General features: G+C 57.1%; 10 protein-coding genes across 10 annotated transcripts; 2 read left to right on the forward strand and 8 right to left on the reverse strand.

Annotated features, from left to right (window-relative positions):
- Window positions 1–474, reverse strand: SCHCODRAFT_02167926 (uncharacterized protein). Its single transcript, XM_050341965.1, has 2 exons — window positions 133–474; window positions 1–77 (listed from the first exon to the last, which is right to left on the reverse strand). Exon 1 carries the CDS (start codon window positions 388–390, stop codon window positions 172–174), a length of 219 nt encoding a protein of 72 aa, XP_050202394.1. The 5' UTR covers window positions 391–474; the 3' UTR covers window positions 1–77; window positions 133–171.
- An 85-nt stretch (window positions 475–559) lies between these two features.
- On the reverse strand, window positions 560–1,709 carry SCHCODRAFT_02530490 (uncharacterized protein; the record flags this gene model as incomplete). The annotated part of the gene is made up of 5 exons (XM_003037107.2): window positions 560–736; window positions 799–874; window positions 1,006–1,186; window positions 1,249–1,317; window positions 1,379–1,709. The coding sequence occupies 5 exons, from the start codon at window positions 1,704–1,706 to the stop codon at window positions 560–562; spliced, it is 831 nt and encodes a 276-aa protein (XP_003037153.1).
- Window positions 1,710–1,980: 271 nt separating this feature from the next.
- On the reverse strand, window positions 1,981–3,444 carry SCHCODRAFT_02612461 (uncharacterized protein). Its single transcript, XM_050344537.1, has 3 exons — window positions 2,965–3,444; window positions 2,807–2,914; window positions 1,981–2,751 (listed from the first exon to the last, which is right to left on the reverse strand). Exons 1-3 carry the CDS (start codon window positions 3,076–3,078, stop codon window positions 2,239–2,241), a joined length of 735 nt encoding a protein of 244 aa, XP_050202395.1. The 5' UTR covers window positions 3,079–3,444; the 3' UTR covers window positions 1,981–2,238.
- Window positions 2,985–3,455, reverse strand: SCHCODRAFT_02612465 (uncharacterized protein). The gene is made up of 2 exons (XM_050344538.1): window positions 3,131–3,455; window positions 2,985–3,057 (listed from the first exon to the last, which is right to left on the reverse strand). Exon 1 carries the CDS (start codon window positions 3,436–3,438, stop codon window positions 3,235–3,237), a length of 204 nt encoding a protein of 67 aa, XP_050202396.1. The 5' UTR covers window positions 3,439–3,455; the 3' UTR covers window positions 2,985–3,057; window positions 3,131–3,234.
- A 159-nt stretch (window positions 3,456–3,614) lies between these two features.
- On the forward strand, window positions 3,615–6,488 carry SCHCODRAFT_02612467 (uncharacterized protein). Its single transcript, XM_050344539.1, has 8 exons — window positions 3,615–4,183; window positions 4,271–4,339; window positions 4,389–4,613; window positions 4,664–5,089; window positions 5,145–5,210; window positions 5,265–5,498; window positions 5,551–5,972; window positions 6,023–6,488. The coding sequence occupies exons 1-8, from the start codon at window positions 3,889–3,891 to the stop codon at window positions 6,230–6,232; spliced, it is 1,947 nt and encodes a 648-aa protein (XP_050202397.1). The 5' UTR covers window positions 3,615–3,888; the 3' UTR covers window positions 6,233–6,488.
- A 688-nt stretch (window positions 6,489–7,176) lies between these two features.
- Window positions 7,177–10,071, forward strand: SCHCODRAFT_02612473 (uncharacterized protein). The gene is made up of 10 exons (XM_003038451.2): window positions 7,177–7,402; window positions 7,458–7,770; window positions 7,828–7,953; window positions 8,004–8,228; window positions 8,278–8,697; window positions 8,756–8,821; window positions 8,872–9,108; window positions 9,158–9,564; window positions 9,623–9,694; window positions 9,753–10,071. Exons 2-10 carry the CDS (start codon window positions 7,524–7,526, stop codon window positions 9,951–9,953), a joined length of 2,001 nt encoding a protein of 666 aa, XP_003038497.2. The 5' UTR covers window positions 7,177–7,402; window positions 7,458–7,523; the 3' UTR covers window positions 9,954–10,071.
- A 100-nt stretch (window positions 10,072–10,171) lies between these two features.
- On the reverse strand, window positions 10,172–12,689 carry SCHCODRAFT_02612474 (MFS general substrate transporter). The gene is made up of 5 exons (XM_003037105.2): window positions 11,698–12,689; window positions 11,369–11,644; window positions 11,016–11,318; window positions 10,705–10,956; window positions 10,172–10,647 (listed from the first exon to the last, which is right to left on the reverse strand). The coding sequence occupies exons 1-5, from the start codon at window positions 12,308–12,310 to the stop codon at window positions 10,493–10,495; spliced, it is 1,599 nt and encodes a 532-aa protein (XP_003037151.1). The 5' UTR covers window positions 12,311–12,689; the 3' UTR covers window positions 10,172–10,492.
- A 295-nt stretch (window positions 12,690–12,984) lies between these two features.
- Window positions 12,985–16,154, reverse strand: SCHCODRAFT_01115779 (kinase-like protein). The gene is made up of 6 exons (XM_003037104.2): window positions 15,900–16,154; window positions 15,069–15,774; window positions 14,794–15,018; window positions 14,359–14,374; window positions 13,999–14,041; window positions 12,985–13,749 (listed from the first exon to the last, which is right to left on the reverse strand). The coding sequence occupies exons 1-6, from the start codon at window positions 16,094–16,096 to the stop codon at window positions 13,092–13,094; spliced, it is 1,845 nt and encodes a 614-aa protein (XP_003037150.2). The 5' UTR covers window positions 16,097–16,154; the 3' UTR covers window positions 12,985–13,091.
- Window positions 16,155–17,067: 913 nt separating this feature from the next.
- SCHCODRAFT_02663452 (MFS general substrate transporter) lies at window positions 17,068–19,666 on the reverse strand (the record flags this gene model as incomplete). Its single annotated transcript, XM_050346526.1, has 16 exons — window positions 17,068–17,160; window positions 17,211–17,255; window positions 17,317–17,496; window positions 17,546–17,739; window positions 17,820–18,000; window positions 18,051–18,127; window positions 18,184–18,315; window positions 18,371–18,435; window positions 18,492–18,621; window positions 18,680–18,706; window positions 18,757–18,943; window positions 18,990–19,052; window positions 19,106–19,173; window positions 19,225–19,303; window positions 19,386–19,389; window positions 19,443–19,666. 16 exons carry the CDS (start codon window positions 19,664–19,666, stop codon window positions 17,068–17,070), a joined length of 1,749 nt encoding a protein of 582 aa, XP_050202398.1.
- Window positions 19,667–20,479: 813 nt separating this feature from the next.
- On the reverse strand, window positions 20,480–22,540 carry SCHCODRAFT_02612494 (uncharacterized protein). The gene is made up of 7 exons (XM_003037102.2): window positions 22,332–22,540; window positions 22,173–22,280; window positions 22,042–22,122; window positions 21,418–21,982; window positions 21,022–21,361; window positions 20,861–20,970; window positions 20,480–20,712 (listed from the first exon to the last, which is right to left on the reverse strand). Exons 1-7 carry the CDS (start codon window positions 22,500–22,502, stop codon window positions 20,633–20,635), a joined length of 1,455 nt encoding a protein of 484 aa, XP_003037148.2. The 5' UTR covers window positions 22,503–22,540; the 3' UTR covers window positions 20,480–20,632.
- Between the last annotated feature and the right edge of the window lie 92 nt (window positions 22,541–22,632).

Below are 22,632 nucleotides of genomic sequence, written 5' to 3' on the forward strand. Positions count from 1 at the left end.
CTCGGGCAACGAGTGTGCGGCGTGTTCTGCATCGTGCTCGACAAATCAGGCAGGATACAATGGGCGATTGTCATTGTCTGATGGTGATCATCGTCAGCGGCGCGGTCGCGGTCGTTGCATGACATCACATACAGGCATAATCCAGCCGAGGCGTCTATGGTGAGCACTGTACTAGCGTCCGGGAATATACACATAGCAAAGCAGTATACACAGCATACGACAGGGAAAGTAGGGGGAAAGCAAAGCACGGCGACGGGTAAGCAGGAGCAAACGGAAGAATGCAATAGGAAGATGAACGTGATTAACGAGCACGTCGGTCTCGCCGGCGAGGCAACTGAGCAATGAGCTCGAGGCCATCGTCTTCGTATGTGGGATCCCCCTCTTCATCATCAAGATCGGCCCAAAGTTCCAGCATGTCGATCATGGTTGGACGCCTCACAGGCGTGGCCGGCAAAGCAGGAGCTTTCTGTTTCTTCGAGGTGGCCTGCTCCGTCTTGATCTTCTTCCAACGTCTAAGGAAGTATCGTCAGTGGCAGACTTAGACGACTTGGTGAGCAGCTTACTCTTGCCTCGAGACGAACTCGGCGAACTTCGCGCCGCCAGAAGCCCATTCCGCGTTACCGTTATTGGCCAAGGACGAGACGTAGACAGATATAGCGTGGTCGAGAGCAATGTTGGGTATCATGGGCGCTTTACGGTGCACCGCGGTCCGGCAATTGGGACAAACAGTCTTCTTCTACAGTCCGAAGTCAGCCTCGCATCCAAGCAACCAAATCGCGAGGGAAAATCGATGCCTACATTAATCTTCAACCACTGGTTCCCGCACTCCCCACAGAAGCTATGGCCACAGGGGTTCGTTACGTGCGCGGCCACACTGCAAAAAAGAGAAGGGTCAGTGAGTCACTCGACCTTGGGTACCTCCCAAGACGACGCATACATTAGGTCACAGCATCTATTCCCGCCCGTCAGAAATAACCCTCGTCGAAGCGCGCGAAAAGGACTCACATGGGGCAGCTAAGCTCGTCCTCAAACTTCGCGAGAACCTCGTTGACTGGGTCTGGCTTGGCCGTGGACGCAGAGGGCACGAAGCGACCACGTTCGTCCACCCGGGTCCTCTTCTGTGTGTTCTCGCTGGAACCGCTGGGGCCTTCACAGGCTTTGCGTTTGCGGGACGCGGAGGGGCTGGCTATATGCGTGGTTATGGTGTCAGCGCCATTCAGGCAAGGCGTGATTGATGTTTCCACTTACCAGTGATGACATTAGCAGAGGTAGAAGCCTCGCTAGGGCCATTCTCCTGCCGCGTAGCAGTACGCACTGCTGCAAAGGCGAGATAAGCTGTCTGCAACCCCGCTTAGTTTGAAGGCGCATATATGCGTACTCGACTCTGCTTGTGTCAAACCCCGCTCAAGAGCGTCTACGGCTTGTAAAAAGGTGCTATCGAAGATATCATCGTCGCCGTAATCCGTCGATTCGGTGTCGCTAGCGGCCTCATCTTGAACAGTCTGCGGCGGCGGCTCGGGAGGGGCCCCTGAAGTGTTCGCGTTCAGATCATTATGAGTACCCGGACCCGTCGACGAGGGTTCTGCCCGCGTAGTCGTCGATGTCGCCGTCGTTGTGCTGCCCGCCGCCCCCGACAGCAGCGCACCCCACTCATCATCGCCTAGCACGGGGAGCTCGTCCACAAAATCATCGTAATCCGACGACATGGTGGCCACAAGCAAGCAGGATGGGGAATGATGCCTCCGCGTCGGATCACGGGCCGAGGACGCGTTAATCGTGTTACATCACGTGCAGGCCATGTTCATCTTTTTCCGCCTTTTCCCGCGCGGCCGCTCTCCCCTCGCACGCCAAGGGCAGGGTGACAGTAGCCAAGGCGCGCACAAGCCTCCCGCCTTCACGTCGGGCCTATCTCGCGCGCCAAGGGCTTGCTTGGCCGAACACTCCGTTCCGGTTACAGTACGCTGTTCATACGTGTCAAGCGCGATATGTTCACTGAGGACACTGCTTGGATTCCATTGATTACAACTTCGACACGGTAGTTGACGTGAGTATGTTATGTACGATAGGCAGAATAGTAGTACAACAGCTGCTCGAGAGCGTGCAAGACAGGAGATAATTATAGGGGTTCCATGAGGGGTGGGCGGCTGCCACTCGGCGCACGATAGGCGGTGAGTAGAAGCGAAGGATGACTCCACGGCACCGGGCTGCCGTAGTGTGGCGCGGCGGCGGCTACGACCACTAGGTCGCGCGGACGATGGCGGGATGCGAGCTAGTGAGAATAGGCTTTTGGTCGTCTGAGCTCGCGTTGTGCGGGGCCGAGGTGAGGAGGTTGTCGATGGCCATAGAACGCGGGCTAGCACGGGGGGAGCCCTCTGACGAGTTGCTCCGCGAGGAGGACGTGCGGGGCGATAATGGCGCCTGCCCCCGGGAGGTGTGGCGCGGCACGTCGATGGGCGATGGAGCGGGAGCACGACGTCTCCGTTCAACATCTGGGAAGGTGTGCAGCTCACGGTCCGTGGGCTTGGCGTGGGGTGAACGCCCTCGTCGGTCAGAGGTGGGCGCGTAGCGGTACGGGTGATGTCGGCTGTGTGCGTCGCGAGTACGAGACATGGAGGCGGGCGGCGATTCGGGCGTGCGCATGGGATTTGACAGCGAGGCGCGCTCGCGCTCTAGTTCGGTCTGGCTGCCGTGCGATGTGGAGTGATACACGTCGAGCAGGCCCTTCTGCAAGTTGGCGACGGAAGCCAAGCGCTGAGAAGGTATCGTATCAGCTTGAGAATATCACAGATGAGAGATAGATACTAACCTGGTCCTCCGCACTCTTCGCATTAAGCATAGCAAGGAGCATCTCGCGGTCACCGTCCCCTCGGGTGGTATAAGCAGCGAGTATCTCGCGCACTGAAGGTGGTGGTGGCTGTACAACGATGTCAGCGATGAGGTGGTCTCAAAGACGATGCCACTGACCTGCTCGAGAAGGGTAGAGGCAGTCATAATAGCACTATGCAGCTGGAGAGAGATTGCATGCATAACGTCCGTAGACGACTCCCCATACGAAGCCTGAGAGTAGTGCGCGTTCATTGTGGTGGCAGAGAGGCAGTGGGGGAGGACAAGCTGAGGCTGAATGGCGTACCTCCCGTCGCTTTATGCATCTATTTCTGGGGCGCCAAGCCAAGGCTCTAAAAGTAACCTGACTGGCGCGACGCGGATATTGAGATTTCCACTAAAATTAGTCGTTTACCGCAACAGGCCGAGAGCCGCGCAGCAGTCTTGGGCACGTCTTGGGCTTGGCGTCGCAAAAAAGGATGGGGGGCCTCGGAAGACCCGCTCAGAAGATCCAGCAGGCGTGGGGGTCGCGGGCTGTGGAAGACGGAGCAGCGCGCCTGATGGTGGTTGCTCCACCGCAGAGGTTCCCGATGCGAAGACAGATATGTGCGCCATTGAGCGAAGCGGGGCGTGGGGCGCAGGCAGGCGCTCAGACGACGTCTTGGCCGAGATGATGAGGAGGCAAGCGAAGAACATTGGGAAAACTATGTTTAGAAATTGTGCTTGGCGTGACATCCAACTTTGGCAGTCTTTGGCGGATGTCACGCTTCCCCAGGGCACCGCCGACCCATCTCCGCGTTCCTCAACCACCAACACCCTGTCGACGCAGAGTTCACTACATCTGGAGTGCAGGTCGCACAAGCTCAGGATACCTTGACTGCACGGACGTCACCGTTATACGCGCACAGCTTCTGATTTGGACCGGCTTCCGCTGACTAGTAGGCGCCCAACAAGCGCCACACTTCGCACCATCCTATACCTCTTTTAACCGCTCGGCTACTGCTCGGTCAGGCCAATTGAGACTCAGGAATAGGTCCTTCCCTCTTGTCCACCCCCACATCTGTCATGGCCTCCGTCGCAGGCACGTCCTTGGCTGCCCCCGCCGAGTCCGAGTCCGATGCACCGTCTCAGCCACTCCCCCTATACACTTGGCGCGAGTTCAGTCCTGACGCACGCCTTTGGTACTGCAAGACAGTATCCGAGGCCAATAATGCAGTGAACAGGATACGCTCTGACAGCGTAGGCTTTGACATGGAGTGGAAGCCCGTCTACGTCTCTGGTCAGGCGGAGAACCGCGTCGCGCTCGTTCAGGTCGCCGATGGTGATCATATCGTTCTCGTACAAGTCAGTCAGATGCAACGTACGTCAATGACTCCCTAATCACCTCCTGACCCTTGTCTTTTCATGTAAGGATCGTCGCCTGAGCTCACGCGACTTTTTTGACCAGTCTTTCCTGAACAATTGCGTCTGCTGCTTGAGGACCCTTCTGTTGCTAAAACGGGCGTCGGCATAAGTGGTCAGTGAACGCTTATCTCGCTATTGCAAGTCCTCACCTTCTCGTTTAGGAGACGCCCAAAAACTTTACAGAGACCACGGCATCTCAATGTCGAACGTAGTCGACCTTGGTCTTATGACCCGCTCGGTGGACAATGCGAACTGGAAAGGTCCTTACAGCAGCCCTATTGGGCTCGCGAGGCTCATCGACTTCTACGAGAAGCGCGAGCTGCGCAAGGGGAGGATCTCGCGCAGCAACTGGGAGAAGGTACCTCTGAGCGATGAGCAGAAACAATGTCACTTGATTCTTGATATCTGTCATTACCCTTTCCCTGACCCCCTACAGACGCCGCGAACGACGCGCACTGCGCCTGGGTGCTTTACGGTCGCTTGCGGACGTTGCTATCGGTCATGGCGAAGCAGCCGAAGCCCGTGTGCTACACGTTCGATGCCGTGCGCGGTCGGTTGTGCGAGCCCAAAACGACGGCTGAATGGAAGCCTGCTAATCCGGACTACGATCCCGGCCCTCCGCCGCCGAAGCTTGAGCCGTACTTGTGGAGCAAGTTCAGCCCGAACGCGCAGCTGAAGTACTGCAAGACGGTCGAGGAGGCGGACGCGGCGATTTCTGCGATTTCTTCGCCGGCGGTCGGATTCGATATCGTGCTTCGCAGGCCAAAGAAGGATGATGAGTTACCGGTCAAGCACGTCGCGATGATTCTTTTGGCTGACGAGCACTGGGTCATTTTGATCCACCTTGAGAGGATGCACGAAGGTGCGCCGACTATGCTCAGTAATGGAAGGCTCGCTCAGCTCATTACATCGCTCAGCCTTCCCCGACAAGCTACGCGAGCTTCTTCAGAACACTCTGGTCGTTAAAGCCGGTATGGTTCGAGGTGAGGCTTCGTCCATGAGTGATTTGTAAATCGCAATGTTGACGTACGCACCAGGATCCAGCCTACAACTTTACATGCAATACGGCGTGCCCACAGCAAACATCATCGACCTTTCCTTGTTTGCTCGCTCCGTGGACAGCAATCGCTGGAAAAAGGGCAGCTACGAGGACTTACTAACGCTTCGAGAGCTCATTGTTGCATATGATGAACACACCTTCCCGAAAAACTCGGATGGCTTTCCGAAGGACCTAGACTGGCGATTACCGTTGACTCCAGAGCTCATGCTATGTGAACATCCTTGTCGCTGTTATTGTACTCGACCAAACTGACTCATATGCAGACGCTGCTAACTCTGCGCACGGCCGGTGGCACGTGTACACCAAGCTTGCCACGCTCCTGAGCAAGATGGTCAAGCAGCCGTTGGCGGCGTACTACACCTACGATGTGAGCTCGGGCGCGCTATGCCACCCCTGCACGAGCACACCCTGGGTGCCACATAACCCGGATTACAAGCGAAGCGCGCCCGCCGGTAAGGGCAAAGGGAAGGGCGGCCAACAAAAGAAGCCCCCGCTCAAGGGCGCACAACAGCGTCCTGTGCCCACGACCGCTCCCCCTGGCGGGTATGGCAGAGGAAGCGTGCCTCACAGCGGCAGAGACGCACCATCGACAAGCACCGTCCCACCAATAGTTCACACAACTGGGTATATTGAACCCGTGTCTGATGCTATTGCTGCCATCCGAGCTCGCACGGCTGTGCGCCAGGTTTGTCTTGCTGCCTTTCTCTGCGTGCCCTTCGCTGAAATCTTGCATAGGCTCGCCCGCGGCCCTCCAACCCAGGCTCTGTCAATACGATGCGCGAGAAGGCGCAAGCTCGCCAGCAACCGGACCCCTCGTACCTCGCGCAACGCGGCGTTGCTACCGCGTCGCCACCGCAAACTCATCAAGAATCAGCGCCCTCCACCTCGGGCTCGACTGGCCCCCCGAAGCGAGGTGGGAAGGGAAACAACAAAAGGCGGAAGTAATACAATGAAGGAATCCAGTACCTCGCTATGCGCACGTACTGTTTTGTAACGCACTCACATGTCCAGTATCCGCCGGCGGATACCTCTTGCTGATCTACCTACGATGATTCGTGCTACTGTCGCCGCTGTCCAATCCGTCGCTGTAATTGCTGTTACATATGCACGCCTCTGTATACATGTAGTAAGACACTCCTCTGTACTCTTTGGTCTGTACTCTTTGATATCTTGGCTATATAGTGCACTCTACCCTTGGAAACGCTTGAGGGACGAGAGAGATAGATTTGCCACAATATCCAACCGTGACCGTGACACTTGTCACTTTGCCCCTTTCTTTCCCTCTCTTCCGACAACCACTAGGTTTCGCCATCGGATCAGCTGTCTCTCTTGCCCCGAATCTCTCCTCCCTGCTACTTATACCCTAATGCTGCTGCGACACAATTATCTGTTCACTGGAACACTTTTCAGTTCCAGTGGCGTCTACACTAAACCAGTGCCAATAAGCGCCGCGCTACACAATCTGGCTAGCAACCTCGCTCAAACCTAATTATCACTGAGCAGGAACAGAAAGGAGCACCGCTGACCGTCGCCTACGCATAACATATGTATGTCGCTCGATGTCATAGATACATACCTCAAGCTGAACCATATCGGTCGACGAAAACGGAATAACACCGCCCGTACACATTCGATGCCATCGCGGGCCACTTGCGCGAGGCGAAAGCGGGCGCGTTGTGGGTCCCGCCAGACTTCGCTCGCGTATGATGCTGCCCACGCTCTTCCACATATGTATCAATATTTCCACCCGCTTTGCTCTCATTCTCCAGTCGAACAGTCGCTCAAGCCTTACTCAAGGTCACTGTCATGGCAAGTCAAGTCAATGCTAAGAAACGCAAACTGATCAGTACGACCACCACGCAAGCGACGCCGTCACAGACCGACCGAAGTCAGGTGGCCATCTGGGACCACCGGCTTTTAGCTCAATCCAGTCGACGTGACCACCCACTGTGACGATCGTTACTTTCCCACTGCGTCCTTACTTCCTTCCTACCTCCACGTTCTGACAACCGTGATCGCAGTACTCAATCTCCTCGCAAAACGACATCTCTGCTGCTTGAAAGGAACAGATTCTGGAGCTCGACCACAGATCAGGCATCCCGCAAACACCCAGCTGTTCGCGATATCTTCGACTCTTCTCATTGCTAGCTGACATCTATTACGGTAATAGGGCGCTCGTACTCCTTGTACATCGAATATCACGGCATTCGACGTCGACAGGTCTCGCGAAGGGTTTATGGCGTCTCCGTCGCTCCCACCATATAGCTGGCGCGAATACAGCCCTGACGCACGCCTCACATACTGTGCGACAGTTCACGAGGCGGAGGACGCTGTGAAAGGTATCAATCCTCGCGTAGTCGGCTTCGACATGGAGTGGAAGCCCAGCAAGAAACTCAATCGTGTCGGGTTGTCGAATCATGTCGCGCTCATCCAGATCGCGACTGATCATGAAATCATACTCATTCAACTGAGCAATATGTACAGTGCGCACCTAAAGGAACCCTTTTGACCGCTGCGCCTCACTGACCACTTGTACAAAGCACAATGTCGCCACAAAAGAGCCGAAAATCGTTGGTGTGGCCGCTCCGGATGCCGCAGATTTCCTCGACGCCTCAAGATGCTGTTGGAAGACCCAGGCGTCATCAAGGCTGGCGCAGGTATCAGTGGTCAGTCCTTTTTCACACCGGACCTCTTGCATACCCACGTGCCACCACAGGCGATGCGCAAAAATTGTTCAGTGATTGGCGGGTTCAAATGTATGGCTGCGTCGACCTTTCTCTATTGACACGGACGATGGACAACCCCAACTGGGGAGGAAGCTATACTGCTCAAATAGGCTTAGCCGAGCTCGTCGCTTTTTACGCTGGGCACGAACTGCAGAAAGGATTGGTCAGGCTAAGCAACTGGGAGGCCAATCCGCTGACTCTCGAGCAGCGAGAATGTAATATAAAGTTCCATTCGGTTCAGTCGTCCACTGAAACACCTTTCAGATGCTGCGAACGATGCACATGCCGGCCTATTCCTCTTTTATTACCACATGCCTTCGCTGTTGTCATCCTGGTTCACGCGTCCATGGAACGGGTACTTCATGTTCGACGCAGTCGGTGGTCAACTATACCATCCTGGCACCTCGACACCCTGGGTTCCACTCAACCCATTTTACAACCCGCGCCCACAGAATTTACAAGCAGGCTCGTATTCATGGTCAGAACTCAGTCCCAATGCCCAGATTCGATACTGTTGGACGGCGGAAGATGCGAACAGTTGCATATCGTGCATTTCCTCCGGCGTCGTGGGCTTTGACTTCGTGATCTTCCAGCTCCCTGATCACCCTCGGCCCCACATTCCTCTGATACTTCTGGCGAACGACGACTGGATCATTGTGATCCAGATCGGTGATTTGCACCGAAGTACGTGAAGTCCCACCATCTTGGCTCGGTCACATGGCTCACGACCTTCCTACATCAGCCTTTCCACAAGAATTGCGTCGACTGCTTCAAAGCCGGCGTGTCATCAAAGCGGGGTCTGTTGGAGGTAGGTCACTCGTTCTGAACTGCCGGTAATGGACTGCTGATTCGCTGTAGCGAGCGTACAGAAGCTATGCGAAGCGTATTCCCTTTCTGTCACAAACCTCGTCGACTTGCCCCTAATGGCTCGCTCCGTGGACGAAGCACGCTGCGCTTCCGGCAGATATGAAGACATCTCTGCCTTGGTCGCTGCCTACGAAGATCGCTCGTATCCGGATGATACCAGCGCTCTCGCCGGCGAAACTTGGGCGGATGTCAATTGGGATGCGGCATTGACGGAGGATTTGATGTCTTGTAAGCCTTGCAATGCTGTACCACCCGCCTCCTCTCATCACCTCGGCAGACGTCGCAAACGCGGCGCACAGTCGCTGGCACCTGCACACCAAGCTAGCGGGGCTGCGATCGGCTATGAAGAAGCCACCACAGCCAGCCTGTTACACGTATGACGCGACTGCCGAATATATTTGCGACCCGGGTACAGACACGCGTCGAAATGTGCGTTCTGGCGAGGCCAACGACCTCACAAATCGCTCGCCTATCATCCAGACGGTCACTAAGAAAGATCTGCAAGACGAAGCAAACGCTCGTGGGACGCCATCCACGCCTGCGGTCAAGCTTGCCAGGACAGGATCCGAACCTTCGAAAGCAACGTTCTACGAAACATCAGCGCAGGAGAGATGTTCTGTCCAGGCCCCATCCATCAACAGCGACGTCCTTCGCGCCCTTCGCGAGAAAGCTGTGACCCAGAAGGTGTGTTGGCTCCCCACGCTAGGCTGAGCATACATTTGTTCACCCTGGCATGTTATAGGGTCGCGTGCCGAAATCTCAAGCGCCGGCAAGTGTTGCGATCCCAGGCAAGAAGCGCTCCAAACAGAACAAGGTAGGTGTACTTACGTGTCGCACGCACTGCGCTCGGGGAGAGCTAACATGTCAAATAGAAAAATGAACAGAAACGGTCGGGGCCGCCCCCTGTCTACCCGCCACCAAACGAGGAGACCGCCCCGTCGCGCCGTAAAGCACGCAAAGCCTTCTTCACATCCAGGGCCACCTCTATCCCCAATGTCGCACCCTCACGGGTGATTAATTTTGTGAAAGAATCTGGGACTCCTACTGTATCTTATGACAGCTTTCGCTTCTGATTTTTCGCCATCTCTGTACTTCTACGCTCCTCGATTGCTATGGTTCTTGCTTGTACTTACGACCTCTTTGTACGAATATAGCTGTGATTGACGAATTGAATCGTATGATCCTCGGGACACAGATTCAAGGCACCTCATAAGCAAGGTTGCATAATGATGGCGCAGCCTTTGTTTGTTCGCTTTGTTTGGCCCTTTCGCCAACCTTCTCCAGCTGCATCCCTCGCTCACACGCCCATTTCAAGATCAGGAGCATTGATAGCTCTCTACTTCTATCAGTATATATGTTGCTACAAGTTGTTTTCGCACTTCTCGTGCGCTAGGCACATTATTAGAACTACAATACTTCGCTCGTGTCATGGACAGCGCCCTGTGTGCATCAGCCACGGCCCTTGCTCAACGCTCAACAGCCACGACCCGTGCTCAACAGCGGCGCCCCCATCCATCGTCAGCGAAGACCCATCGGCAGCACCCTTCCAGCTGCCTTCCACATCCTGCGCATCAAGGCGCATGTATACAACCCACTGCCTCGCATGGGGTGCTTACGACGCGAGCGTCGCCTGCTGGAGGACAGCAGCGCGTCTTGCATCGCGCTCGGCCTTGATCTCCGCCGCGAGGATTTCGTCCGGGTCGCGACCCTTCACCTCGGGCAAGAGCAGCGTGAAGCCCGCGCCAGCGATGCAGCAGCCGAAGAAGACTGTCGAGACCGTCAGCATCCCTTCTTGGACCTACGTCGAAAGGATAAAGAACTCACTCCACAAAACCGCCGGCGTGCCAATATCATCTTTCAGCTTGTTGAAGGCGAGCGCGCTGATGATGGCGCCGGCCTTGCCCGCAGCGGCAGACGCGCCATGCGCGAAGGCGCGGAAGCGGGTGGGGAAGACCTCGGCGGGGTAGCAATACGTGGTCGTGTTGGCGCCGAAGTTGAAGAAGAACTGGAGGAAGGCGAAGCAGACGATGAAGCCCGCGGTCGGGAGGGTGTTGAAGGCGCCGGCGAGGATGCCCACTGCGAAGGGATTGTGGTCAGATCGAGATCATGAAAGCGAGAGTAATGAGACAACGCACAGAACAACGCCGCGAGCAAGAAGCCCTGTATCTGTATCCATTTACGGCCGAGCTTCTCGATGGTGAAAACGGTGGCGTAGTACCCAGGGACAAAGCCGAGCGCAGTGATGATGATGTTGCCAGTGCCGATCTTGATGAGGCGCTGGTACGGCGTGCCGTCCTTGCCATCGAACCCGATCTCCTGAAGGACGACGTTCTGGTTGAGGTTGATGCCGTAGAAGGCAACGTCGAGGAGGAACCAGCACGAGCAGGTGCCGATGAGCAGCTTCGCGTGCTCCCACTTGGAGAAGTAGTGGATGAACTCTGCGACTTTGATTAGTATATGCGCAGATTGTGGAGGCGAACATGCGTACCCTTGAAGTGGGCGGGCTTCTTCGCGACCTCCTCGGCCTCAGGCTCCTCGGAGTTCGTTGTCGTGGTGGTAGTCTCGGGGGTCTTCGACAAGTCCTTCATCTCCGCCTCCTCCGACGCGCGCTGTTGACGCTTCAACTTGTCGATATCATCTTCCTCCTCCTCGACAGCATTCTGCTTCTGCGCGTTGATGAAGCGCGAGGACTCGCGTAGGGTGAGGCGCTGGTAGAGGGTGCCAAATGCGGGGACGAGGGACAGGGCGATAACGATACGCCAAACTGAATCACCTGTTAGCGATGATGATCTGCAGGACATGCGCGATCGGACGCACCTCCGTCGATGCCACTCGTCCCGTCGCCGAGCTTGTGCTTGTAGCACGCGAGGACGACCAAGAAGACGATGCTGCCAACCAAGCTACCCCAGCCCTGGTTGCTGAAGATGTAGCTGAGCATGGTACCCCGCTTGCGCAGGTTGGACCGATCGCTGGTGACACTGGCCGACATCGGGTAGTCGCCGCCGACACCGACACCGAGAACGATACGCCATATTGCCAGGTAAATGAGGGAGCTCTCGGGGGAGAGCGCGCCAGTGGGGGTGGTGATGCTCATGATCGTCGCGAAGATAATGAGCATGAGCTCCTTGCCGTAGATGGCCTTGCGCCCGAGCGCGTCCGCCATGTAGCCGAACGCGAATTGGCCGATGACGGAGCCAATGTTGGCACCAGCCTTGACGAAGCCCTCGAGATCGGCGGGGAGCTGGCCACCCTCGTAGAGGCGGAACTGGAGCATGGTGGCGACGGGGTTGATGATGAAGAGGTCGTACGCATCGAGGAAGAAGCCGACGCCGGCGATGCCCAAGAGCTTGAGCTCGGTCTTCGTGAGGATGTAGGGCGGCCTGGTCGAGTTCTCGCGCTCGAACTCTTCGAGCGTGGATCGGTTGGGCATGGTGGCGGCGGTGGTGGGGGTAAAGAGTGAAGTGGAGTGCGCCGGCGGTTTCGTCAGTACTTATCGTCGGAGCGCGCACGTTCGTCGTGTCGAGTTGTTAGCGAGCTGGACGTCGGCGGCGACGTCGTCGGGTGATGCGGCCGTGGAGAGCCCGTGGAGTCTCGTTCTCCCTCGATCCATCTCCCGCTTTTTGTGTCGTGTGCACAAAAATCCATTTCAAAACGGAACTCGGCGGTCGGCCGGGACCAGCTCGGCTCGGAGACACATATACCGGCCCCTTCCCCGCGCCCTCTGGGCCCGCCGCCGTGCTCAACGACGCCCCCTTACTCGGTCGTAGCTTCTTTGTTCAGTAGAGATGGCGTATCCTATGCGCTCACGCCCCACAACCAAAGACTGGAGCCACTAGAGCGCCTCCTAGTCGCTCAACTGACACTGTTGAACACCGGCGCTGCACACGATCACCTACGCACGTTCGTCGGATGCTATATCTGGACAGCGCTTTATGCCCTCTCCCAGCACCAGGCGATCGTCCTCGTATGGCCCGCATTGAAAGCAGAAAACCCCAGTTCCTTACGGCCAATAGGGAGGGGAACGAAGTCCAGGCTCCGGCGCGACATAGCCAAGATGCCCCCGCGTGCACCGCAAACGCTTGGCTCACAAAAGGTTCCGAGCACGACTTCAACAAAACTGGATTCCATCGCAATCGTTGTCCAGTGAACTTGCCTTCACGATGCTATAGTACATACGCCTGTTCCCCTAGTCCTCAAACAATAGCGACCGCCTACAGAATATTCTTCACCCTGCTAACCATTGCCTGATCTACCTTCCCGCTGTCAAACTCCTCCCTTGCCTCCAATGCAAGCCCGACCAATTCCTTCAACACAACAGGAAGCTCTTCATGACCCTCGACCGGGCGCTTCAGCGGCATCGCCTCCTCTGCGCTGCCCGCCCAGCCACTAACACTGATTTCGGCGTTGCCCCCACCTTCCTTGGGGACGATGATGCGGTCGATCGGCTGCCCTGTCGTCGGGCGCGCGACTTGCCATAGGTTGCGGAACATGCCCGTCTCGGGAAGCGCCGTCGCGTCCGTCGCGTGCGCAACCAAGGCGTCGTGGTCACCCTTGGGCACCAGGACGACGCGGCCGAGTGAGTCGACTGCGACGTGCTTGTCTTCCACCTTGTCCGAGAACAGCGCGAGCGTGAAGCCCTCGGGCTCGACCTTCGTGCTCCGGAGGACCGCGAGCGCGAGCGCCTCCCTGCGCGGCGTCCAGTGCTCGGGCGCGGGGTGCGGCGCGATGCGCTTGTACCAGCCCTTAGGTGTAGCAACTGTGCTCATAGTAGCGCCCGTGTACCAGGATAGCGACGAGGGGATGTAGGCGGGGATATCGATCGCGGAGGACGTGAGGAGGTAGTAGAACGCGACGGCGCCAAAGAAGAGGCTGACGAGGACGGAGGTCGACGCGCGTACGGTGGGCATTTAAGTAGCGGTGGGTGCTGGGGCGGTGGTCCGCAGCGATGAAGTCAGGAGGAAGGTGCGGAGGCCTTATAAGGCTGTGGATTGTGAGCACGGCGCCATGTGCTTCGCTTCGTCACCGCGTGCTCTATCAAGGCCATTCAGACGCGATGGGCGATGACGACGTTAGGTGGCGTGTGCGGTCGTGTACTGTCGTGTCCTTCTGAGAGCGTACGAGATTCGCATACGTCGAGAGTCGTCTGAAGAGCTGAATGCATCTAGGCATGCCAGAGAGCACAGTAGAGCCCGATCACGAGAATGCATCGGGAGTGCTAGAAGGTGCTAGGCAGCCGCATTCGAGGTGGGAAACGATGCCAAGACGAAGTGAAGGAGCGCAAACATTGTTTCAGACCTTTCAAAGGGAGCGAAGAAACACGACAGGCGTTGGGAGAACAGAAGATTGCCGGCATCCTCCGAAAGCAAACTGTGACCGTTACGTTACGATGAACCTCTCCTCGCATCATTCAAAGTTCGTGTACGATGATCCATATTCGAGTCTAAAACAAGGCGGTAGTGTCTATGGGAAGGTGCGTACTGTACGCGAGCCTAGACTAGGTAAGTACGAGAGTAAGGTATTGTGATATCCCATGATTCCAGATTGCATCCGCCACCACCGTCTATCCGTCGTGCGCAACGCGAACCCTCCGAGAGGACGTGCTGCCCCTTCAGGGCTGCGCATCTGCCCTTTGGAAAAATTTGCATGTCCCTCGAGGGAATGAGGCTGCCCGCGAAGGGCCTGCACATGCGCACCGAGGCACAACAACTGTTGAGAGCTGTAGTCCTCTCCATCTCTAGCCGTCTACAGGATCCCTAACGCCCGCAACTCTCGCCGGAAACCTTCCATCCGACAGCGCGCATAGCCAATGTAGTCGAACTCAGGCTCCTCAACGGCCGCCTCGATATCGTCGCGCGCCTGGACGATGCCCCAAATAGCCCACATCGCATGCGACGCCGGGCTCCAGGCGCGTACCTGATCCTCGAGCACGCCGAGCCAGTGGTCGGAGACGCCGACGATGCCTGAGTGGTCCGCGTACGCTTTGTACATGTTTCGGCGCTCGTCGGCGGTGGGGTAGCGGGTGGGGTCGAGGAGGTGGGGAGTGTCGCTGTGGTAGTTGGCTGTCCACTCGTGGAAGTGGTTGGCGATGTCGAAGGCAGCAGGGTTTGGTGCTGCGTACTCGAAGTCGACGACGATGATCTGGGGAGTATGTATTAGCTATGAAATTGGATCGATGATGGACCACACACCTGTCGATGCTTGGGCACACCAGGGCTGAGAGCCTTCAGCCGGAGAAGGTTGCCGTACTGTGTATCGTTGTGCGCGAATACACGTCGGTTGCCCGCCTGCTCGTCGTCCACCGTAGCTAACCACTCGGTGTACTTCCGGAACTCGACCTCGAATGCGTCAATGTCGATCTCTCGCCGTGCGGCTTCCAGTATCGCAGGAAGCGAGAGCACATCCCGCGCATGCCCGAGCCACGACTTGACGTTCGCCGTAGCTGCTATCTCCCACTCTGCGCCGTCCTCCACGATGTCGATGTCGACCGAGTGCAGTTCGGCCATGCGTGCACCAATCCATCGGCTGATCTCGGGGTTGCGCAAGTCCTCCGCCGAGAGCGTGGTGGACTCGAAGTACTCCTCGACGCGTCCATTTGCAAAGGTGCCGTATACACGGGGACCAATGTGGTAGCGGGAGGAGAGGATGTGAAGGGTGTGGAGTTCGCGCGGGCGGGAGATAAGCTCGCCCGAGGACGGGCCATAGACGCGGAGTAGCAGGGTGTGTGCGGAGGGTATCGATGGGCATGAGATGAAGAATACGGCATTCGTCATCGAACCGGAGACCTTGAAGACCTTGATGTCCTCAGGCGCGATCGACGCGTGATCCCATGTCGGCACATTGATCGTGTGGATGATGTCAAGGACGTTTGCCGCGAAGGATGCGTGCTTGTAGTGCCTGGGACGGACAGAGTCAGCGAAGTCGACTAGTGCACAAGGGTAAGGCAATGCAAACCGTGGCAGCGATGGTCACACTGTCTATCCTTGGCATGAGATGCGGACGGTGGGGGAAAGGGCACTCACTTTGCTTTCAACGCGACGGAGGAGTGTGCCAACTCTTCTTCCTTGACAACTTCGGGTAGGATGGAAGATCCGGTGGAGGACGAGGAAGTCGTGCTAAGCGACGACTGATGGAGGGGCCTAACGGGGCGAACGGGTGGTAGGGGCACTGCGGAGGCGTCCGGTCCGACTACAGGTGCGGCCATGTTAGACCCGAGCATCTTGGATGGTCGCTTGTGGAAGTGCACGCGGTGGGGATGGTGAGGGATGCGGTGCAAGAAAGCCTTCACGTCTCGCGTGACAGGTTGCTGGTGTGACTGCATTTTTTTATTTGTTCTCCTGTGTTTGTTCGCTGACCTTCTTATCGTGTGCTCATCAACGGGCCCGGCCTCGGGGTAAAGGGCTGGGCAGAGTCGATTTAGGCGAGGCAAAGGGTGTATCTGAGGACGATGGCGGTAGGTCCGAAGCTGTTTCTTGTCTTTTGTAGACCCGAGCTCGACTTTTGGCTCCCGGGATGACGTCGGTCTTCCTTCACACCATTTCCGGCGTTCCTAGTTCCATTCGGAAGGTTTTATGGCCCAAAGAGATTGCCAATTCTGGCAGCACCTCCGACGCCACAATGTGTCCAACTTGCCTCCCGCAACCACCCTCAGCGTGAAGCGAAATAAACCAACATCTGCGCAACCTCGCCATGAACGTGCCTTCATCTTCCAGGACTACCTCAAGGTGACGGGCAGGCCTAATGACGTACGGAGAGATAGCGTTGGCTGATACTGCAGATGCATCGCCATCTGCGTACCTGGCTCTGCCCCACGCTGCATTGACTGTCCAACATCGCAGGGCCTAGGGGACCTTTGTGTGTCCGTCAGAGTCGGTGATGATCCAAGAGGAACGTCCTACACATCTTTGGGCGTGGGTCCAGAAGAAGGGTTGCGCTCAAACAGACATCAGCAAGTCAGCTGCCTGCGAGCTGTAGGAGGTGCATTGTACCCGTATCCATCGGATCTGAGGGCAACAATGGCTGCTCTTCTCAGTCGAGTCGAATGAATGCAGATCTAGATCGAAGCAAGTCATATTCTGGAATAATAAAACGGGAGAAATACAAAACTACATGAGTACAGAGTTCATTACAGACGAATTAGAGGATAGTGGTAAGGTAAAGTGTTCTACATTGCTTCATTGGTAGTCCTTTTCATACTGCTGTCGAGGAGCTCTCGGGTGTGGACGAGTGCTTCTCGTCCAACTCCTCGCTCGGCGTGGGGATGGTGCGCAATGCAAGGGAGGCCTGCAACATATCAGCGGGACAGTCGTCGGGCAGAAGACGTACAAGCTCACCACGAGGGCCAAGCCGATAGCGGGAGCACACACCACCCAAACCGTCTGCAAAGCCACGTTTCCATGTCAGCCACCTGCCCGAGCCGCAGAATACGAAGCGCCGCACCCGGATCGCGATCGCGACGACGTGCGAGACCTCACGGAGCGCGTCCGGCGCGAGGCTGTTCAGCCTTGAGAAATCGATGGACGAGTCCCAGCGGAGAATTGAAATGTCGGGCGGGAGGAGGTCGGATAGACGCCCATAGAATATAGCACCCGCGACGGCCTGGACATGCACATTGAGCGGCTAAGCAGCGCAAAGCGGTGCGCGAAGAGCACTAGAAGGAGCGACATACCAGCCCGATTGTCGCGCCGGTGAAGCGCACGAGGAAGAAGGCACTGGTTGCGGTTGCGAGATGCTCCGGCCCTAGCGCAGCTTGGAACACCTGGTAGGGTGCGTGGAAATTCATCCCGAGGCCACAACCGGCCAGAAGGGGAAATATAATTTGTGCCGCGCTCTTCGACCGCTCGTCCAGCAAAATCATGAGCCCTGCGAAAGGAGCGGAAGGGAAGATGAATGGGTTGAACGTCAGAATTTTCTGTCGGCCGAGCGAGGGCGGAAGGGCGCACCAAACCCGAGGGTCGAAAGCGTCAGTCCTGCCCAGATAACGCAGTTCTGTCCGCCTGTATCCTGGCGGCGCTTTTGCCAGGCCGTTATGAAGGCAGTGGGCGGCATTGACGCCACGGACGCGCCGAGCGAGTAAGGGAGCATGCGAACCCCAGCCTCGAGTGGGGTCATCCGGTTTACTACCTGTAGCCGGTGAGCGACGAAATCTCCCCGTGAAGCCGAGGAAGACGCACCTGATAGTAGAGCGCCAGGTAGAAGGTTCCGGCGCTGAAGACGACATTGTGTAGGAAAGTCACAAGAAGGAGGGAGGCTGTAGCACATGAGATCGGTATGGCCGATTCGGGTTCGACTAGAGCACTAACGTACCGGTCATTCGCTGCTTAAAAATCACAGCGGGGAAGAGGCAATTTGCTGTCCGTATGTAACCCTCATAAATCGCGCCGACGAGGAGGACTACAGCGCCAACAATTATGAAGGCAAGCGTGGAAGGTGCGGTCCCTGGCAAAGCGTGGGGTCAGCTAGGGTCCTCCATGAGGCAGGAGATAGCGCTTACAACCATGAGGGGCTGCGAAGCTGAAGCCAATCAGGACACCGATGGTGCCGCAAATAAAAAGAACCCTTCGGAACAGCGTCAGAAGGACATACCGGAGTACTCAGATGAAGAGCGCCCTTACAGCCCAGGGAAGTCAAAGGTCTTCCAGATGCTCTTCCACGTGGTCGGCGACTTCGCGAGGACGGGTACGTGGCGGAGAGAAAGTACAAGGATGGTCACGGATAAAGCGCAGACCGGGCCATTGAGATAAACTGCCAGAAGCACGGAGTCGCATCAGCTAGCGGTTAGGGTAGAGTGCATAAGACGTACAAGCCCAGCGCCAGGACGCGCTGCTTCCTGCTCAGGGTATGAGTGAGACAACGAGGTAAAGGGCGAGTAATGCGCACCGCTGAAAACGCCTCCGAGCAATGGCCCTGCCACTGCCGAGCAGGCCCATGTGACGCTCAGAGCTAGGGACCAGTTTGTGCGAGAGCGCACAGGGACGACGTCGCTGTTGATGACCCAAACCGAGTTGACTATCCCCCCGCCACCCGCTCCCGCGAGAGCTCGCGCGGCGATCAGCATGCGGGTATTCTAAACCTGCTCAATCACTGGGTCCGGGTCGAACGGGTGGGCGTACCTGGGCAGCGCCACAGAGCATAGACCCGACGGTGAAAGCACTCATCGCGCTGAAGAGCAACGTCTTCGGAGCGGGGAGGTGAGCGGGTTGCATCGATGCGGGTACGCGTGACGAACCTTGCGTCCTACAACATCGGAGATCTGGCCGTAGAATGGCTGGAAGGCGGTCTGCGTGAGCAGATACGCTGCGGCGTCGTCAGACCCGACGAGCGGCGTGCTGTGCGAAGAAGGCTAACCGACGGTGATCCAGGTATATTCATCTTCGGTTGCGCCGAGCTCAGAAGTAAGGGTCGGCAGGATTGTGGAGACGATGTTCTAGGGTAGGGTGAGAAGGACAGGTGACATGGAGGGTGTGGGCACGCACTGCATCCGTCGTAGCCAGGAACAAGGCGAGTACAAGGCTGTTGAACGATGGGCTCAGGGTCTGTCAAGTTCCGCCGGGAGGTTGGCGTACCCTAGATGGATCACCAGCAGGTGGCTAAGGGACAGCTCCTTCCGGCGGTGTGGCGTTGGCGTCTCCTCGTGCAGGGTGTACGAAGAAGTCGCTGAGAAGGGTCGCTCCAGACTGGAGGCCTTCTCACTGTCCTCTACGCAAGTCGTCATTGACATGGAAGAAGCGTCTTCGCGGGGAAGAGTAGGAAGAGCAGGGGTGGCACCGGGTAGGTCTTGACCAGACATCTCGCCGTCAGCTGGTAGTCGAGGAGGGGAACTCGTCAGTGCCATTGCAGCCCAACCGCGCCCTCATATATAGGACACCGTGGTTCATATCTCCCCCATCTTCATCGGAAGGAAGGCATTCGTCCGCGAGGCTGAATAATCTCGACACACCACCTGCAGCCCTGGGGAAGTGAATACTGGCGCGAAGACGATGCTCGGTGACCGCGCGTCCAAAGGGACCGTTATGGCGGGTTTGACTCGCCAGTTTGGTCCAGCCGCAGGCGCCGACACGCACGTAGCGCTGAAGCACGGAGCAGCAAATCGCGCTCGAGCATTGACCAGAGGGGAAACCGGGCAGCCAATCTTGAGATGCAAGTTGAAATGTATGGGGTCGGAAGCGTCGGATCGGACGTGTGTAGTGCGAGCGCGCCTGTAGGCCTTTCAAGTCCTCCGGTTGATGTTGATGCGTGAAGGAGCGCGTAAAGTGGGGTAAGCTCAGCTGACCCAAAGGCAGGTTGATATGATTGCCGCGAGTGAAGGATTGCCGTCCAGGGAATTTGAGTCTCTTGTCATATCTTCCCATCTATGAGTACAGCGTGCCAGAAACCTACTCCACGCTCGGCAGAATGAATACCGAGCATGACGACTGACGAGCTGGACGGTCGAGAACCCGCCTGCACCGACGCAAGCTCGTCATGCGGAGATGGCTGAAGCGCACTCAATGTCCGATGCACCCACATAAAGAGTTTAACGACAACACGTCCTTATTGAGGCACGGCCCCACGCTGTTATGAGAGGAGGAAGGCTAGCATTGAATGCTGAATGCAATCAGTTGCCTGAGCGAAGCCCACACAAAATGATACACATGCCTTGTAGCCAGAAGGAGTTGAGGCTAGCTGTACGTTTCGCTGTAATTACAATGGTCCTAAGTTATCGATATGATAGTATGAGATCGCCGGTCTCTCCATGGCTGATACGACCCGCCCGTCAGCCGGTAGCTCGCTTCTTCTCAGCCTCGTCATCCGCGGGTGGTTCGTTACTCTTCGTATCCTGCGCGTCTTTAGGGCCTGTCAATAAATGAGCCATGAGATACTGCCTCAAACGCGGGTAGACATGCCGGTCATGAGCGGAGCACTTCTTTGAATTTCTGCCAGGCGCTCGAAAGCGAGCCCGCCAACTTCGACGTCCATGACCGTTCAAGAGAATAAACCGTACCGTTGTCCGTAGTCCGATCATCAGATGCCGTTGATGAACTTGAACGGGTCCGGCCCTCTATGTCATCAGCGTAAAGTTGGATGAGTTCCCGTTGGCGCTGGGTGAGGGACCTGAGGAGTGATCAGCGTGCGCAACACGAGTGTGTCCAAGGGGCCGCTTACCTCGGGAGTTGGACTGAGAATTTGACGAATAGGCTGCCGGTTTCGCCGGTGAAGGTGGGCGCCACCCCACGGCCCTTCAACACCATCTCCTCGCCCTGCTGGGTACAGCTTGGCACACGCACGTCCACGTCGCCTTCGAGCGTCGGAATGCGAACTTTGCCGCCCAATAATGCAACGTGCATTGGCACCTTGGCTTCATGGTACAGGTTGACCCCTTGACGCGTGAAGACCTTGGACGGTGCCACCTTGATGCGCACGAGGAGGTCGCCCGTTGGGCCCTTGCCGGAAATAGGTGAATCGCCAGCCCCGGGAACCCGTACCGTCATCCCGTCCTCGACGCCTGTCAATAGGATCAGCGTGTGCCCGGTGATAACTTCGGGCTCAATAGACACTGACCTCTAGGTATGTCGACGACGACAGTCTTCTTGATCCTCACTTTCCCGACGCCACCGCAGGAGTTGCACTCTCCATTCCGCGGGATCGTGCTCCCTGCACCCTTGCACACATTGCAGGTGGTGGCCATCTGGAATCCCGAGTCGATCACGAATGTCCGCTGTCCGGTCCCTGAGCAGGCGGAACAGGTCGTCTTCTTCATTCCCGCTTTCAACCCACTGCCGGAACAGCTGGCGCAATCGACGATCGGCTGGACGGAGACGTTACGACGCGTCCCTTTGCATGACTCGAGGAAGGAAATGGTGATGGATGAGGTGAGGTCCTCGCCCCGCATGTTGGCGCGACGGCCCGCTCCTGCGCCCCCAAACGAGGAGAATAGCTCCTCGAATAGTGAGCCACCGCCCCGAGCGCCTGCTTGGGCGCCAAACGCCTGGGCAAAGTCGTGGAAGCCGCCGAAACCGCCGAAGCCCCCACCGCCTTGGCTGAACATATTGGGGTCGAAGCCAGGCTGCTGAGACGCTGACCCGAACTGGTCGTACGCAGCGCGCTTCTTCTCATCCTTCAAAGTCTGTCATGGTGTACAGGTAAGGAGGGGTGTAGACGCCGGAATTGAGTAGGGGAACGCACGTCATACGCTTCCTGTATCTCTACGAACTTCTCCTGCGCAGACTTGTCCTTGTTGGTGTCCGGGTGAAACTTTCGTGCAAGCTAACGGCATATGAGACAAAAGCAGGGACGGAGATGAGGAAGGGGCGCACAGCGAAGTAGGCCTTCTTAATGTCCGCGGCGGACGCTTTGCTGTCGACTCCCAGGATTTTGTATGGATCCTTGGGAGCTCCTAAGGGAGAAGTAGCGTGCAGGTACCGCTGCAGCAGGGTTAGTTACGAAGTCCGCATTGGAGTGCATAATAGACGCACCCGGTTCGTGGGATAACGCCTGGCATGGCGGAGGGAACCGCGGCTAGGCGCCTCTAGCCATTGATTCCGGACAAAAGAGAAGGCGCGGCGACACTGTCGCGAGTGGGATGCGCCGCAGTATGTGAACGAGAGTGCTGAGGCAAGCGACTGGGACGGAACGCGCGGAGCCATGAGGGATGACCAAAACGGTGAGCGAGCCGCGGTGCGCGTCGCCGCGATCAAAATTTATGTTGACGCGTATTTGTGCCGCGATGTCGAGAATATTCGACAATGCGCGACGCGTCTTGCTTGCTCCTACCAT

This window comes from Schizophyllum commune (assembly GCF_000143185.2).
Source record: "Schizophyllum commune H4-8 unplaced genomic scaffold SCHCOscaffold_2, whole genome shotgun sequence".
In the NCBI taxonomy this organism is placed as follows: Eukaryota; Fungi; Basidiomycota; class Agaricomycetes; order Agaricales; family Schizophyllaceae; genus Schizophyllum; species Schizophyllum commune.

Excerpts from the sequence above, each read along its gene's own strand:
- SCHCODRAFT_02167926 (XM_050341965.1), bottom strand. The coding sequence starts at position 390 with ATGATGAAGAGGGGGATCCCACATACGAAGACGATGGCCTCGAGCTCA.
- SCHCODRAFT_02612461 (XM_050344537.1), bottom strand. The coding sequence starts at position 3,078 with ATGAACGCGCACTACTCTCAGGCTTCGTATGGGGAGTCGTCTACGGAC. Across the intron at positions 2,915-2,964 it reads CCTCTACCCTTCTCGAGCAG|CCACCACCACCTTCAGTGCG; the intron begins GTCAGTGGCATC and ends ATCGTTGTACAG. Across the intron at positions 2,752-2,806 it reads CGAAGAGTGCGGAGGACCAG|CGCTTGGCTTCCGTCGCCAA; the intron begins GTTAGTATCTAT and ends ATACCTTCTCAG.
- SCHCODRAFT_02612465 (XM_050344538.1), bottom strand. The coding sequence starts at position 3,438 with ATGGCGCACATATCTGTCTTCGCATCGGGAACCTCTGCGGTGGAGCAA.
- SCHCODRAFT_02612467 (XM_050344539.1), top strand. The coding sequence starts at position 3,889 with ATGGCCTCCGTCGCAGGCACGTCCTTGGCTGCCCCCGCCGAGTCCGAG. Across the intron at positions 5,211-5,264 it reads TAAAGCCGGTATGGTTCGAG|GATCCAGCCTACAACTTTAC; the intron begins GTGAGGCTTCGT and ends CGTACGCACCAG. Across the intron at positions 5,973-6,022 it reads CTCGCACGGCTGTGCGCCAG|GCTCGCCCGCGGCCCTCCAA; the intron begins GTTTGTCTTGCT and ends AATCTTGCATAG.
- SCHCODRAFT_02612473 (XM_003038451.2), top strand. The coding sequence starts at position 7,524 with ATGGCGTCTCCGTCGCTCCCACCATATAGCTGGCGCGAATACAGCCCT. Across the intron at positions 8,698-8,755 it reads GATCGGTGATTTGCACCGAA|CCTTTCCACAAGAATTGCGT; the intron begins GTACGTGAAGTC and ends TTCCTACATCAG. Across the intron at positions 9,695-9,752 it reads AGCGCTCCAAACAGAACAAG|AAAAATGAACAGAAACGGTC; the intron begins GTAGGTGTACTT and ends CATGTCAAATAG.
- SCHCODRAFT_02612474 (XM_003037105.2), bottom strand. The coding sequence starts at position 12,310 with ATGCCCAACCGATCCACGCTCGAAGAGTTCGAGCGCGAGAACTCGACC. Across the intron at positions 11,645-11,697 it reads GACGAGTGGCATCGACGGAG|TTTGGCGTATCGTTATCGCC; the intron begins GTGCGTCCGATC and ends CAGGTGATTCAG. Across the intron at positions 11,319-11,368 it reads GAAGCCCGCCCACTTCAAGG|AGTTCATCCACTACTTCTCC; the intron begins GTACGCATGTTC and ends TCAAAGTCGCAG.
- SCHCODRAFT_01115779 (XM_003037104.2), bottom strand. The coding sequence starts at position 16,096 with ATGCTCGGGTCTAACATGGCCGCACCTGTAGTCGGACCGGACGCCTCC. Across the intron at positions 15,775-15,899 it reads TCCGTCGCGTTGAAAGCAAA|GCACTACAAGCACGCATCCT; the intron begins GTGAGTGCCCTT and ends TGTCCGTCCCAG. Across the intron at positions 15,019-15,068 it reads GTGTGCCCAAGCATCGACAG|ATCATCGTCGTCGACTTCGA; the intron begins GTGTGTGGTCCA and ends CATACTCCCCAG.
- SCHCODRAFT_02612494 (XM_003037102.2), bottom strand. The coding sequence starts at position 22,502 with ATGGCTCCGCGCGTTCCGTCCCAGTCGCTTGCCTCAGCACTCTCGTTC. Across the intron at positions 20,971-21,021 it reads TTCTCAGTCCAACTCCCGAG|GTCCCTCACCCAGCGCCAAC; the intron begins GTAAGCGGCCCC and ends ATCACTCCTCAG. Across the intron at positions 20,713-20,860 it reads TGATCGGACTACGGACAACG|GCCCTAAAGACGCGCAGGAT; the intron begins GTACGGTTTATT and ends ATTTATTGACAG.